Source organism: Atta cephalotes (assembly GCF_000143395.1).
Source record: "Atta cephalotes unplaced genomic scaffold scaffold00014, whole genome shotgun sequence".
Lineage (NCBI taxonomy): Eukaryota > Metazoa > Arthropoda > Insecta > Hymenoptera > Formicidae > Atta > Atta cephalotes.
The window spans coordinates 5,584,984-5,601,583 of NW_012130078.1; the positions used below are offsets into that span (position 1 = coordinate 5,584,984).

At 32.1% G+C, this 16,600-nt stretch overlaps 2 protein-coding genes across 2 annotated transcripts in view; one reads left to right on the forward strand and one right to left on the reverse strand.

Annotated features, from left to right (window-relative positions):
• Nucleotides 1–754, forward strand: part of LOC105617824 (origin recognition complex subunit 3) — a 6,240-nt gene extending 5,486 nt beyond the window's left edge. The window contains exons 13-14 of the mRNA XM_012199376.1: nucleotides 366–433; nucleotides 661–754. Coding sequence (XP_012054766.1) covers nucleotides 366–433; nucleotides 661–754 — 162 coding nt within the window. The remainder of the gene's footprint in view (nucleotides 1–365; nucleotides 434–660) is intronic.
• The window catches only part of LOC105617921 (fasciclin-1), a 148,946-nt gene that overhangs the window by 107,621 nt on the left and 24,725 nt on the right, over nucleotides 1–16,600 (reverse strand). The window lies entirely within an intron of this gene.

The window sequence follows — 16,600 nt, forward strand, 5'->3', positions numbered from 1 at the left end:
AGAGAGAGAGAGAGAGATTGTTATTGAGATTGTCATTATTTCTTTTTATATTAAAATTTCATAGATTCTTCTCCGCCGAGATTTAATGACATCGATCGAGATATTGAATGTTTAATATAAGAAGAATTAAGATTTTCTAAAAGTCTCTCCGGAGGATTTATAAAATTTTCCCTACTGTGAGATTTAACTCTTACATTTTTTATTCTTATACGTTTTTAAATGTTTATAAATGTTTTCTTTAAATATTGTTATATTTTTTGAATTATTTTACATTTTCCTTGTCAGATGTACTAAATTTTTAATTTTTAAACTTCCTGACGCATTGGACATGAAAATCTAAGAGGACGCACTCGATATGTTTGCAGGCATTCCTGACGATTGTGAATCCGCAGATCCAGCACGCGGAGCAACGCGACGTAGATCCGCTATTACAGTATCCTTTACAAAAGTTTCCGCGAACGCAAGGCAGTTCTCGTGCTCTCAACGTGATCGGTACTCGTTGAGATTTGTCTTACCTGCGCTATGCCTTTGAAATTCATATCACGCTTCCTAATGTGAGGATCGTAGACGTAACTTCCGTGAACTAGATACCTATGTAGTTTGAATAATTCGCACGTGTTATCTTCATCATGTAGTAACTTATCCTTAACGGGGATTCAGAGCTCGGTTTACTCAAGCGGTCGCCGCTCTACAGTTCCTCGGCTTCATCAAGACTTCTCGAAGGAAGACGGATCATGTAAAGCGTCTTACGTAACAATAATATCGCGTGTTTGATTGTTTGTTTGGTTTGCCTTCACAGCTTGTTATGTATGCATCGTTTATGAACATCTGTTTCTGAGTTATTCTATTTTTATACTATATTGTATATGTATTAATGAATAAATTGATATCAAAATAAATGTTTTTACATGTTTTTATGCAATTCAATCCCTTCAATGCATTGAAATATATTTGTACGTTTAATTTGTTTTTTAATTTTAATATTACTAACAAAGAAAAAACAAATAATAGTCGTCACAATAAATATTTATTTAGTGATATTTATTTAGCTTGCTATGTATTTAAATTGAATAAAATGTAATTAAACAAAAACTTAAATTATTTTCAATTTCAAAAATTTGTTCCTGAAGAGATTAAATATTTATTCATTTTCAAAATTCAAGAATATTAAAATTATCAACTACATATTCAAATATAAGGAAAAAATGCAAAAGTTGCTTGGTATATATGCTCTAACAATAATACATCGTTATATGAAATAAGTATCTAAGTTTAAATTAAGAGAATTAACCTTGCATATTCGTGTGGAGAGTCCAGACATGGCTTTTAAATTATTCAAATGAATGCTATTATATTTATACATATTTTAAAAAATTATATTTAGCGCAAATTGTTTCACAGTTAAAAAAATTTACTGCATTTATCTTTATCGTATCCAGAGATTACACAAACTTTTATTTAACGACATATTTTTTATCGTTTATATGATTCTCTTGTCATAAACGATTAAGACTACGTGCCTTGCATATTGATTCCATCATTTCTCAGAATTCCTTGCGGAAGTTGTTACATACCGAATACATCGTTGAATAATAACGGCTTGCACGCATATTAATGATGCGTGTACTGTATCTGCATAAGTTCCCGCGATTCTTAAGATATCTCCTTAAGATATTTAAATTCCAGGTAGATCGATGTACAATTCCTCTCTCATTTCTCTTTCTCGACATCCCGGGTTTTTAAAAATCCGCAATATCGATTACGTCGTCTTTGTGGCAGGGCGTCGAGCGTGCCACGCGTTCCATAGGGTTGCGGAAAAAAATTCGTCCGAGAACGCGCACGGCAATCATTTCCGCATTTTAACGTGGACGAATATCGATTAATTGAATTTCAACGACGGCCTTTTTCTCGCCTGGCAACACGAATGGAAGTTAACATTCCACGCGACGACCTTTACTCTTTCACTCTATGATGGACGAAAATCATTCGCGTAAAAAAATTCAGCCTGAAAATTCTTAGATCTTTTAAAATCAAATTACAGTCGTCCTACAATTAATTTATCGAATGAAGGAAGCGTACTTTTAACACTACAGAATCGTCGACATCCCGCTAAAACTGTTGAAAATGTCAATTTGGTAATTTTCCATCTTTGTTTCAATGAATGATTTATTTTGATATTATATTTATATCGTTAAAATATTATTTGTATTCATATATTTTTAATATTATGTCATTTATATTTACAATAAAGATATAAAGATTACGATAAAGATAAATGCAACAAATTTTTTAATTGTAAAAGAATTTGCGTTAAATATATATTGCGTTAAATATAATTTTAAAAATTATGTACAAATTCATTAAAGGATGTACAAGGCTGAAATATCCTGGTATTCTCCACACGAATAATGAGGATTAATTGTTCCAATTTAGTACAAAAAAGAAGAAATTGGAATTGATTAACAGAGCCGAAATGGCTTCATTAGTGTTTCGTGTTAAACAACAACAAATCACGATTGACGGCGTGTGGTTACGTAGTGCCATTAGTTTATCTATCTGCTGAACCCACATCAAAGTTCTCTATTTTCTATTCGTGAGTGCGACAACATTATCGACCCTCATTATACGTATCGTTACGTTTTCTCTAAACGTCTGTTTCAATCTATTGTCGGGAAGTATCATGATATAACTTAGTTCGTAACATAGGACTTGTAGAATAATGTTTGGACAAAGCCAAACGGAGATCTCACGTCGTGGCCAATCGTACAACAATCCCGTATTCAAAGGAGAGTGACGGCGCATGAGGGAGGATTCGGCAAAGGTTAACGTTTATGTTTCGATAGGGATGCACAGAGTACGTTAACCCTTGTTCCGTCTTTGACCCTTATCGAGAAAGGACGAAGCATAGGGAGTACGGAAAGGGATAAGCTCGCCCGTGCATAGTATCCTTCGCTGCACCAACGATGCAAAAGCTCAAGGATGTAGCGTAAACTTCGGTGTCAAAGGAGCGAGAAGCGAGTAATCTCTCATTGCAAGATTTCCTGAAAGGGATTTCCTGGCGTCTTCGCACGGTTTCTTTATCACTACTTATCACTTCGACTTTTACGTCCATTTCTACCAGTAAATTAACTTCAATCTCGGTTTAACTTACCTTTTATCTTTTTCTAAGAATTAGGCAAAAATGAACAGTAAATTAAATCGAGATTACAGTGAGTTTGCATTAGTGGAAGTGGGCTTTAAAAAATTTACGGAATATAAGGCTTTATAAATGTCTCCTAGATATTATCTATATTTGGAATTTAAAAAATAAAATATAATTTTTCAAGATTTTTTTCGAAGGATCTAGAAGAAATCGATTATCTGCAAAGATTCTACGCGTTGAAAAGTAGGATACGGTATTTGATTTGTACGATGCAAAGCATCCAAAGAACGTTAGGAGATCCTCGAGGGATCGACACGGAATCTGTGTACAATGAGAAAAAAAGAGATACTTTAGAGAAAGAGAGAGAAGAATTTCACTAGGTTAAAGGGCGAAGGTAATAAAAAAATAAAAAAACTCAGGCAACCTTATCGATTCATACCGTAGAGCGTCAGAACACAATAATTCTGATGTCAAAGGAGCCGGGAGTTCTGCAAGTCGATTCTGCGGGGATTCCGAGGACTCGGTCTATTGGCCTCCATGGAGGACTTCGGCTTGTATGCAGATGAATGGAGATACGACGCAGCCGCTTGCAAATCCACTTTGCCTTTCACGTTGAGCACGACGACGGTGGGATCGGACGACGGTATCGATTCGTTGCATTCCCGAAGGTCTCACTCGGATTGACGGGCTGTCTTATTTCAAACGGACCAGCGGGACAGACGCACATCGAAGATTATCGCACATGTCGATTCGTGATTTTACGATCATATAAAATTAAAGGGAAAGGAAAAAAGATAGAACGAACTTCTTTACAGTTCAATGGCCAAATTTTTTCGCGACATACGTCGCAATCTTTCAGGATTAATCTCAATCAATCTTAATTAATCTTAATTAATCAATCTTAATTAAGCTTAATTAATAAAAGCGTTGAATTATCAGCAACAACATCGAAATGAGCTTCAAGAGTTTCGGGCCATCTATATATTTTCCACGTGACTTATGTTCGATGAGAAGTGACGTAAATACTTGGAGATAAATCTAGAAAGAAGTTTTATTTCAATAACGCCAAATGCGCCAAATCTGTTCGTTCTTTCTATCTTTTTTTTTTTTACTCTTTCGTGTCTACGCTGATCTTATCCGTATCTCTTTCCTCACAACCATCCTCGTGTGCTTCGAAGAAAAATCTATTTGCAAGAAAAATCTATGAGAGGTCCACTTCTCCAACTCGACCGAACTGTAGATACGAGTCGGGAATCAGTTTTCCGGGTTAGAGCTGCCTAACCTTTCTCGTAACCTTCGTGCTCAATCGACGGCGCGACCCCGATATCCTTTCAGCATCCTCTTTAACTTGTCGCTATCGTTATATCGGATCTACTACAGCGACGGTCGACAACCAAGAGAACGGAGAAACCAAGTCTATTCTTTATCCTGACTGCGCGCGTGATTCGCGAGTGTATATATTTTCACGTCTCGCTGTGATTTCTCTCATTTAAAACGTGCAATTCTTCTGCACGGCGGGATAAAATGATCGAAACTTTATGTTGAACGTTCTGTTTCTCAAAGTCCTTGTCTATCATCTCTGAAAAATTATGCAGCTTCCTCTCCATCACTCTACTTTGTGAAGATAAATGAATTAAAATAAGTTGACGGATATTCGCTATCTACACAGTCTGTATAATTGAATTGCTGATCTCTCTTTGAAATCAAGGACTAACTTTTTAAATATATTATTCAGTTTCCCTTAACGTCAATTTTATTAAACTTTGGAAATGTGAGCATTAATCTTTTAATTCTTAAATATCATTAATTCTTAAATAATATATTCGTATATTACTAACAGCTCCTAATCGGCAAAATTTCAATTAATGGCAAACCGCATATATTTAAACCGTTTGGCATTTATTAAAATTAACGTGACACACGGGGGTGTTGACAGGGTGATATTTTGTGGATAGACGACGCGATAATGAAGGGAGGGTCGCGGCCGACGTGGTTCGCAAATACCTGCAATTACCAATTATAATTGCACGCAGACTAATTGGTAAACACTAGTAATAACAAACGCACGTTTATCGATCAGCAAAGTGAAAACTGTCCACATCGCTCACCGATAAGCATAAGTTCTAGCCGTCCTCACTCGTCCACTCGTGTACTCGTAACTCATTATATTCGTTAGACACATTGTATTTTTATCTCGTTTCAGTTACGAAACGCAGAAGTTATAAATACTAGATTTATAAGTTTCGCGGAAAATTAGACGATGTAATGTTATCAGGATATCCGCAAATAGACGAAAATCTTTGTCGTTATCGAGAAAGAAACAGAATGTTGTGAGAAAAAACTTTTGACATTAATTTTTAAATGAGAATTTCCTTAAATAGGATATCTTTTATACATGTATTTTCTACTCAATATATATGGATTCTAATACATATTTTTGTATAGATAATCTCAAATGTTTTAATTACAATAAATGAGTAAAATTTATTCGTTGAGATTAGTTTTTAATATGATTATATTATAATATAAATATATATAAATATATATATATATATATATATATATCTTTCTTCTAAATGATTATTATATTATCATGTATTAATCGACACATATGATCTAAAATATCTAAATTAGACGAATATTTATTCATTATCATCAATTTTTAATATTTTCTTACTCTCGATTTTCTTATTCTTCCGAATGATTATATATGTATACAGTGAGTACAGACACATTAATAGATAATTTATTAACAAAGAATAAAATATATATTTCTAAAAATTATTTACTTAAACATTTGCATAATAATTAAAATTCATTTTTTTTTAAATAAACGAAAATGGAAAATTATATTATTAGAATGTACAACAATATTTGTACAATCGAAAAAATTTAGCTTTTAAGATCAAAAACACATGAAACTCATTTGTCTATTAGGGCAGAGTGATTATTGTATAAAACTGCTAATTAATATTTATTTTCTACAAATAAGATTTTTAATCATTTCTACTGTACAAACACTTTTTGCACTATAATTATATTTTTGTAAAATAAAGTTTTAAATGTTTAAGGATTATTATATCTATTTTCTAGAACAATCTGTACACTTTTGAAACATAACGAGATGGCGATTTTGAGTTCCCTTAGAGATCCGCAAATATCGTAAAAAACTACCCTCGGGTATTTCGAAATTTCTCGGCGCAGATGACTACATTTCCCACGGGAAACGATTCTCTTTCTCGGACTTATTTTCGTCTGAGATGAAAGGAAATTTGTGGCGATCATAGAACGTCGCGGGGTGTCCACGGATCCTTAAGGGATCTCAGCTGCCAACCGTTTTCCGACACGGAAATCAATCTCAACAGCTTCTCGTATCAATCTCCCATCGCACCTGAAGCACCCAATCACATCGGCGTCTGGATGTCCTCCGCTGTTCGTCCATTTGGGAGAAAGTTCGCTTGAAAATCCTCGTGAGACATGAGAAACTATTCGATGACGTGAAGAACAATGTCTCCGCTTGAATCGCTCGTCCAGACGAGCGACGGATATATTGATTTCTAGATGAACCGACCATCGAACAAATTTTCTACCGTCCGGAAAAACCATTGTAAAAAAATGTCACTTAAAAATACATTTGTTTCACAAAATAGGAATCTTTCAGCTTTTCTCTTCGAAGATTTTAAAATATTTGTTTAAAATACAAAATCGTTCATAAAGATCAATCTGAATACACGAATTACATAAATACGAATTAGTGCACTGCAAGGAAAATATCATATCTAATTTATTGAATCTTTTGTTCGATAATCATCGATTGACATATGAATTAAAGAAATTCAATGTGATCCTGATAAGAACGCTATAACCAGCCATGACCGTATTACGTAGTAAGAGGATTGGAAGCTCATTTTACGCGAGATTCCATATCAAAGGCAATTATTAGATAATAGAATTTATCGTGAATACTCCATCAAAGGCAGCCACAAAATTCATTTGCAATATACGCTCGACATTTGGTAATGAAATCACATATTTAAGCCCATAAATTTATTAAATTGTATAAATTAAACGAACGCGCTTTGTACGCTAAATACATACATATGTTTCTAAATCATATTTTTAAAAATCGCACGTTTTAGTTAGTAAATACTACATATTTACTTTTTTGCAATCCTGTTTTGTTATGTTTTTACATACTACATGTAATTAGATACAAAGTAGTGACGTAAAAAATGGCCCGGCAATATTAATATGACAATTATTAATTTGTTCTACTTTGATTAAGTAGCTAATCGATATGCTAATTCGCTGTGTGCAAAATTAATAAATCTCGACGTGGTGCAAATGAATGGAACGTCATAATTTAAAATCGATGACGTCAGAGTTCGCGTATCACAAAATAGATTCGTAACATTACAAACTACGCTAATTAATGTCAACCATCCGTAAATTGTGTTCTGCTTTATTTCGCAACTCTTCATTACGCTCAATTAAATTTTTGCGAATAAATCGTTGACAACGTAAAAATATACACGTCAAAATGTATACTGTAATTTGAGATGAACATATGTTTTTTCTCGTGCATTCTCGCAATTTAAATTTAAATATGAAAAAAATATCGGTGAAACTTTTATATTACGTGTATTCATTCAGGGAAACATTGTACAGAAAAGTTCTTTATTTACATGTATTTTTTTCTATTTTAAAAAATACGATCGAACAAATCGCAGCTTACGGTGATAAGCGCGATATTTCTTTAATAATCGCAATTTATATGACACAGGCACGTATTTGCACGAAAGGGTTAAATCGCTACTCCATACGAGGAATAACATATGTCACTACGTTACACGATTACACGTTATCTCGTGACAGGAAAAAGAGGTAGGGGGATCGTTTCATGAACGTAAATCCTGATAGAAGCCCCTGTGCTCTGAACCTGACCCCTCTCACTTGTCGCCACCCACGTCATCCCGACAACCCTCCGCGAACGCGTTATTGCGATTGAGTGCAGCCAACTACCCTCGTGTCGATCCTCGAGCGTGTCAGAAACTACGATATTAATGCACGTTGTCACGCGTAATTATGAGTCAGAGCCGAGTAATCATGTGGCTGTAGCATAGATCGTAGGGAAAGCGCGGTTGAGATTGTCGGAGAAGGATCGGGAAAGCAAGTATTACCATATCGTATTATCAGATAAAGTGAGAAACTCGAAACGTAATAATTATTTAGTAAAATTTTGATATAAATAGTGACGAAATAATTTGATATTATTACGCGAGTGCTCAACGTTATCGCGCGAATCCAATAATTCACCCATTTAATTTCGGACGGATTTGCAAACGTGTCAAGGTGGGAGCGTTTATCATAGTTGCATATACATACATACGCGCAGCATTGATGAGATTCCATGTATTCTGTCATGCGATAATTCCCACGAAACGATAATGTACGGAAGTATCCGGGCTCCGATGTAAAATAGAGAGATAATCCTTACTATTCATTATAACGTAGATATTATCGCCGTTCATTTACACGTCGAAGTATTTTTAAATCGTTTTGTTAACTTCACAAATAGAATGTCACAATGTAGAATTCGAATTTTCGTGTAATAATCATCAATGGTTATTAACGGAATTAGGTATCACGTAAGCGATAGTTGGAAAGAACGAACTTAGAATTTTGGTTAAAGTGTCTAAAAATTTAGCTACATAAATATAGATTTCAAAATAATTTTGTTAGATCACAATAATTATAATTATAATTAGAGATCAAAATGATTATGTAGGACAGTCAAGCTCGACGATTATGCTGCAAAATATTTTGATATTCTAGCAACCGAGCGTCCTTACATAATTATTTTAATGATTCAACAAAATTCGTTTCAAATTTATATATTTAATTAAATTTTTTAATTTCGCCAAACTGTTCTTTCTGTGTAGATATTACATAAATTCTTTTCTAAATTCTTAGATGTCAGATTACATATATGTCTCTTATATCCTTACATAATTGTAAGGATATAAGAGTGCATTGATCATGCACTTTATTTATATTTTTTTATTGTGAATATTATAAAATAATATTTTTTATGATTTGATTATTTAGAGCATAATAAAAAAAGTGGAACTTATATAATAAATTTTTTATATTGTATATAATAAATTTTTTATATTGTATGTACACATATATATAATGAATATATTGAGTCGGGGGAAAAGTTATGCAATATTTCGTTAGGTTAAAATTATGTACAGAATACTTATATTCGTTGGGAAATGTTCGATTATTTGAAAGCTTAATTTTTCCTAAAAGATTGTTTTTAAAAAATGTTCCTACGACTTTCTTGTTAGCAAGTTATATGCGGATTAAATAAAAGAATATTTTGATTCTGATTGCTCATAATTCCGTTATAAATCATGTCCTAATTAAAAAATCAGATTCTTAAAAATGAAACTTTCCTTTATTAAATGATACAATTATTAATTTTTTAAATGTAGAATTATATAAATTATTATATATAATTATTATATATAAATTATTACGCAATGGTTAAAAAATAAAAAAAAGTAATATAACATTATTATTAGCTCAAATTTATATATGTTCTATTTCTTTCTTAAATTAATAATTATATCACTCATTATAGCAACGTTTCAGTTTTAAGAATATGTATTTTTATTACAGTACGATGATTTTTAATGGAGTTATGGCCAATCAAAGTCAGAATGCTGTTTTTTACTTAATGCGCGAATAATTTAGGAACAAAAATTAAAAAAAAACAAAAATATATGCCGAGTGCATAAAAGAGGTGTTAAATACGTTTTTCTTAATAAAAAACGGATTTAAAAATAAATAAAATTAGCCAAATATTTTATTGCGCAAAAAACAAGTATTTCGTTACACAAGACACATAAGATAGACTGAAAGTGAGTAAAATTGTCAACTAAATTATAGTGAAGAAAAACCGTGCCCGTTAAGTGCATTTATATGAATATACTATCTCAACACAGTATTTACATTATAAATATAAAATATAAAATATAAAAATATAAAAATAATAGATATATGTATAAATGTAATATATATGTATGTATTATATATAGTGGCATAATTTGTACGGGGCATGAAAATATAAATAATTTATTACTGATTTATTTATAACTGAAGGAAGTAACGTAGATTCAATCTCTCATCAGTCTGATCCAAATTGAAAACCCGGAAATAAATAATAGTAATTTTTAAGACTATTTGTATATTTTAAAACATATATTTTATAAATCTTATAAACAATCAAGTTAAATAATTAAATTTAGTCGGTATCAAGGATAATTCGTATTTATTTTATTATTATCATACTTAAGTAGTAATAATTAATTTTTATATTCGAGTGATTAGTCCGTTATTTTTAGTTTTAAATATTATTTGAATCTATATACATTAGATTTTTTAAAGCATTTGGACAATAAGAGTTCGATACAATCTTAAAAGTGTAGTATATTCAAATAGAGTTTTAACTGTATTGTACCTACTATTAAATAAATATACAATTTTTACTTAGCATTTATTGCATATGCACTTACAGATTCAAATTTAGACATAAATACAACAGATTCCTGAGATTCATTACTTGCTGAAAACAATGTATACGTAGGCAGACTCTGTTTCAAAGTCATAATCGATGAACAAATATACATATTTGACGAGGAGAAAAATTTTTCTACAAAAATCATTCATTAGTTGTTTTAATAATTATGTATATTAAATAATTCTCAAAATGAATTTTTTTGTAACAATTTTACGTATTTTACAATACATTTATATTAGAGGTATAAATATCCGAAATTATAATATTCAAATTACTCAAAATAACTAATATTTTATCAAAATATTTTAATTATTTAATTCGAATATTACGTTTATGAGTACTAAAAGTCTGAAAAATTATTGATTCAAAGTATTATTTGTAAAATTAAAATGCTAAAATTAAAATATAAAGTTGCAATATGTAAGATAAAATTATAATTATGAATTGATTATATTCCAAGTATTAATTATATCCACATATTATAGCGGTATTCATTGACCGTTCTTATTTTGAGAACATTAAATATAATTTTAAATTGAATCAAACAGCCGTGGGATCTCAATCAAAATGTCTTAAAATCTCAATATGCTCTCTGATTCATTCATAACATCTTATTAGGATTATATTTAAGATGGTTTCAATTCTAAATATAAGATCCGAACATGAATACCGGTCTTACAATTTGAATTATGTTTATATCTTCTAATAAAATATGTTTTAAACATATCATTTATATTTTGTCAAAAATTAGTGTAAAATAAATAATCTAAAATAAACATATTATTATTAATACTATAGCACTTCAGAAAAATGTAATGATTTATTTATTTAATTCATGAAACGAAGATATATAGAAGTTTAATATAATAAATTGTCTATTTCCATCCCTCTTATCTAACTTATTTGTTTGTATTAATGGACTTGAAAGAATTATCCATGCTAAATTTAATGACACTTTGTAAATGATTGAACATCTTAATATTCAGATCGTTCCAGTAATTGCAGTCTCGAATGTCTCGTCACTTTAAAAATTCGCCTATCACTATCATGTATAATTAGTTTAATAGCTTTATTGTTATATATTTATATATTTTAATATATATATTTAATATATATATTTTAATATATATATTTTATTATATATATTTATATATTACAAATTAAAATTATTAATTTTATGTTATATGTATAAATATTTGACAATATATATAAAATTAATTTTAATTCATGTTGTATTAATTTACTATAGCCGTGCTATGATTCTGAGAATTTATTTATTACTTGCTACTAAAAATATAGTTATATAATATTTTATGTTCCTTGTAGTATTGTAATTTTTATTGTATTTTTGCTCTATTTTATTAACTTTATTTTTTTTTAATTTTTACTTATTCTTGTGTCATTGATTTTTTAGGCGATTCGATAAAATCTTTGAGTCGCATTTTGTGCTATGACACAAATAATCTTTCAGCTTACTTTTACATTCATAATGTTGTCCGACCTGCAATATACAGGATGCGTCACCAAAATTCGAACAAATCGAACAATTTCTTTAAACAAAATGTTTTTAATGAAAAAGTTTTTAATGAAAAATTAATATTACAAAAAAATCTTTTTACATGGTACATTCCTTTTATTTGGGGGATCCCTGTAGAGCAAAATTATTCGATATATCCTCTATTAATTTGAATGACGGCCTCTATTCTAGGTTTGAAGCGTTCAAACGCACGTTGTAATGTAGCGCTGTCCATGCCGACAAATACTGTCTCAATAGCGGTCCTTAATAACGTCACATTGAGATACCGAGACTTGTTTGTGACCCTTTCAACTACGCTCCATACGTAGTAATCCAAGGGATTTAAATCTGGGCTGTTGGGAGATCAGAATGATAGCCGAGGCGAGCAACTCGGCTTATCAGCCTCAGAGAGCATCTGTCATATCTTTAATATGTATGATTTGTATCATAGGTTTTCCTCGACAATTCGATACATTGTTGGCTCGCTTATATCAACAATCGATGCTAATTTTCGCAACGATTGCGGGTTATCCGAAATCAGCGTTTGAGCTCTTTCAACAACTACAGGAATCCTCGCAATGCGTTCTTTCGAGTAACTCTTCCTCGCTGGCATGTTGGAACCTTTGTTGGACTATACTAAAACCATATTTTGCCACAACAATCATAAATGGTTGATCTTGGGTATCCAAAGAACCGAATTATTTCCGTTGCTGAGCGCCCAGCGCGAAGACCTTCAATGATCGCGATTTTTCGATTATACTTCGCACTTGGATTTCAACATCGCGGCCGTTTTGAGAATATGACTGTTTACTAGAAGTATCAGGACGCCAATAACAATCTCTGAAGGCATAATATAGCGGAAAATTTAAATTGAAATTTGTCCGGATTTTGGTGACGCACCATATATATACTCTATATATATATATATATATTACGGAAAAAGAGCATTTAGTATTACATACTAAAGCACTTCCATCGCAGTAATAACGCCCAATATCTTTAATTTTTTCATAAAGCTTTCTTATGCTTTTTTCTTATGCTCTCATCATGATTGAACCTAATATATTTGTCTGAGATAATTGTTTTAGAAAGAAAAAAAGTTAATTCAAGAAATCCTTTAATATTCAAATTGTCAACTAATTTTTATTTACGTTTTGAAATAAATTTAATAAATAATTTGGAAGATATAATAATATAGGATATAATAATATAACTGAGAATAAATTATACTAAACGAATTAATTACTATCTAGATTTTGTAAGCTTTTTGAATCTATTGCTTTCAAATTATATCATTTCCATATTTATGAATCGCTGTTTTATGTAATCAGAAGGATTAATAATGCAACGGTGCAAGCTTTGTATGAAAGAAGGAAAAATCTTTTGGATTCGTAAAATACTTTAATCTAAAAAAAAAAAGAAAAATATACGCCAAGTGCATAAAAAAGATGTTAAATACATTCTTGTTAATCAAAAATGGATCTGAAATAAATATAATTAACCAAGTATTTCATTACGCAAGACACATCAGCTAGACTGAAAGTGACTAAAATTCAGTCAACTGAATTATAGTGAAGAAAAAACTTGGCGTGCATTAAAACGCAATATTCTAGGACCAATATATTTTTATAGTACGGAAATTATTTGCAATGCAAATTAATAAAATGATTATTACAAACTTTTCCTCCAATACTTAGAAAAAAGGTATAACCTTTTTCATATGAATTACTGAGCCACATTTTGATTTCAATCAGCGAGTGAGTTAAGTTCATCTCGCTGTACGCAAGTAATTCGCAATTGGCTTGGTTCGATTCCTCGATGCGTGGACCCTTTTGGCTAATTTCAATTAGGGATAATTGATTGCTTTACACCCATCGTTCCATACTCAGTCCATCCTCTTTGTCCGCGCTCGGAGGACCATTTCATGACGAAGACACTCCATCCAAATCGCAAGACGAAGTGAGAGAAACACGTGGATAGGAAGAGAGAGAGAGAGAGAGAGAGAGAGAGAGAGAATACGATGAGAAGAGTAGGTAGGATATCTCCTTCAACAATCGAGGGTCTGAGGAGACGAGGAATGTAGGTACAGAAGGGACCTAATCGCATGCGTCCATCCCTATTCACTATCATCGCAGTCAGTCACCATGAAGGATATCGCTCCTAATTGTTGGCCATCTATCACTCGATGATCGAGCGAGTACAGAAAGGTGGAAGATTAAGTTATCCGGATCTAATTCGAGACTTTTTCTTATGATGCTTCGTGGAGTTTAAGATCTTCGCATACGAATACAAGCGCTTTAAGAATGTAAACGCTCAAATACCCCAACCGTAGTTACCCCCCCAGACGAGTTTCTATATCCGGCTGCGACACCCCCTTGTCGTCAAAGCCTGCGGCGCTCTCGCGATTGCAATGAAGAAAATGTTTGCGCGAAGGAAACAAGGAATTAAGGGGTGGGCGGTCCTGCTTTATGCGAAACTCCCCTCTTCTCGCGTATGCCAGTCGCCTTAGGCGAGAAGAGAGAAGATTGCTCTGACTCGGCATGGTTGAATAAAATTTTATTCTGATAAAGGACGAAGAGAATTTTTAATATCTCTATATATCTAGATTATCGGAATAGTTTTGGGTTTTTGTAACTTGCATCTTCGATTATATTTGGACTTTGTCATTCTTGATAATCTTATACGAAAAAAAGATTTTGCTAAAATATCTAGAAATTTAGCTAAGTATAAATCTAAAAATGAGTTTGTAGACGTCAAAAAAAATTATAAGATACTCAAACTAATTAGAACTTCTTTTTCTGTCATTTTCTGGATTTCTTACTTTACATAAAAAGATCAATGTATCACAATTCAATTGTCATAATTCAATGCAGAAGTCTGGTTAGAGTGTCAAAACATTGTTCATCATACTTGAGCGTATTATATAATTATTTTCATGGTCGAACAAGATTATTTCTCCGTCTCGGAAAGTCAAGAATCTTAGATTTAAATCCTAGCTGAAATAATATATTTATCGCTATAAATTATATATTTACAAGTTTTAAGATCTTATTAGCTTCACTATTGAAAAATAGAAGATCAATCTAATTTGAAATATTAATTTCAGCTTCAGTTTGTAATCTGATAAATCTTATCGGTGCGTAGTTTAGAACTGAAATAACATATTTGTAAAAATTTGCATTCAATATTATTAAGTACTAAGACCATCCACTTTGGCCGAAAATAGTATTCTATTTATTAAAAATAGTATTTCTATTTATTAAAAATTATTTTTAAATTTGTATCTAGTTAAATTTTTGAATATTTTAGCAAAATCTTTCCGTGTATATAAGGCAACGTTTTATTTGTTATATCTCCCGACTCATTTCATTTATCTTCTTAATCCTTCTGCTTCATTCAAAGTATATCGGAGATTTTATTTATATTGCCATCCGTTATTGCCGCTACGCGCCATCAGGACGCATGGAAGAGGGTTGGTGGTCTTCATTAGGTCTCCTTCGCGTCTAATCCAACTTGAATGCCGGCGTCGGTGGGATGAAGGCAGAGTCATGCTTTCCGCACGGTATCCCTGGGTATTTTGTAGTTATCCTAGACACGGACTTCCTCGCTGATGGATAAACGTGGTTCGCACGCGCAACGCGCTCTTCGTTTCGTTACCTGATTAATTGAACAGTCCAGGAATGATGACTCTCCGCGCGACGTTTCGACCGATCCTTTCATCGAGTATATTAAAGCGGACACTTTAGCGCTTAAAAAACGACGGTCGTGAGTTATCAGCACCGTCCGCGTTGCATCAGCATCAGTGATAATAAATGCGCGAGCAGATTTCTGTCGCGAAAATGTTGCCAATTTATTCTCGTCGTCGCGATACAAACGCGACTTCTGTACGTGGGTGCGATGGTATCATCGCACTCCGGACACTCGGAAAAAAGGAGTTTTAGCATAATTACGCCGTTCCGAGCGCGAGTCGTCGCGATATGCGAACCAAGATGCAACGAGACACCCAGACTGTTTTTCTACTTATACATAGTTAAAAACACCGCCAGACGCGCTTGAATTATTTTCCTTCATTAAGACTGTTTAACTTTTTTGAATTCCTTGTAACTTTTCGAGTTGCAATTTTTGCAACTATAAGTCAGAAGAACAATACGCTATAGCAAAAATTTATTGCGCGCTATCAGGCTAAAATAATATCAACGAAAGATCAGAGCGTGTTATCGTTTAAATCTTATTAAGTGCAGCGGAAAATAATTACGCTTATAAGCGGAGACTAAATTATAATTATCAACGAAGATGAATTTATGCCAGCGAAGTCTGTGGACTTGGTAGAACACGGCAGTTCTCTCTCTCTCTC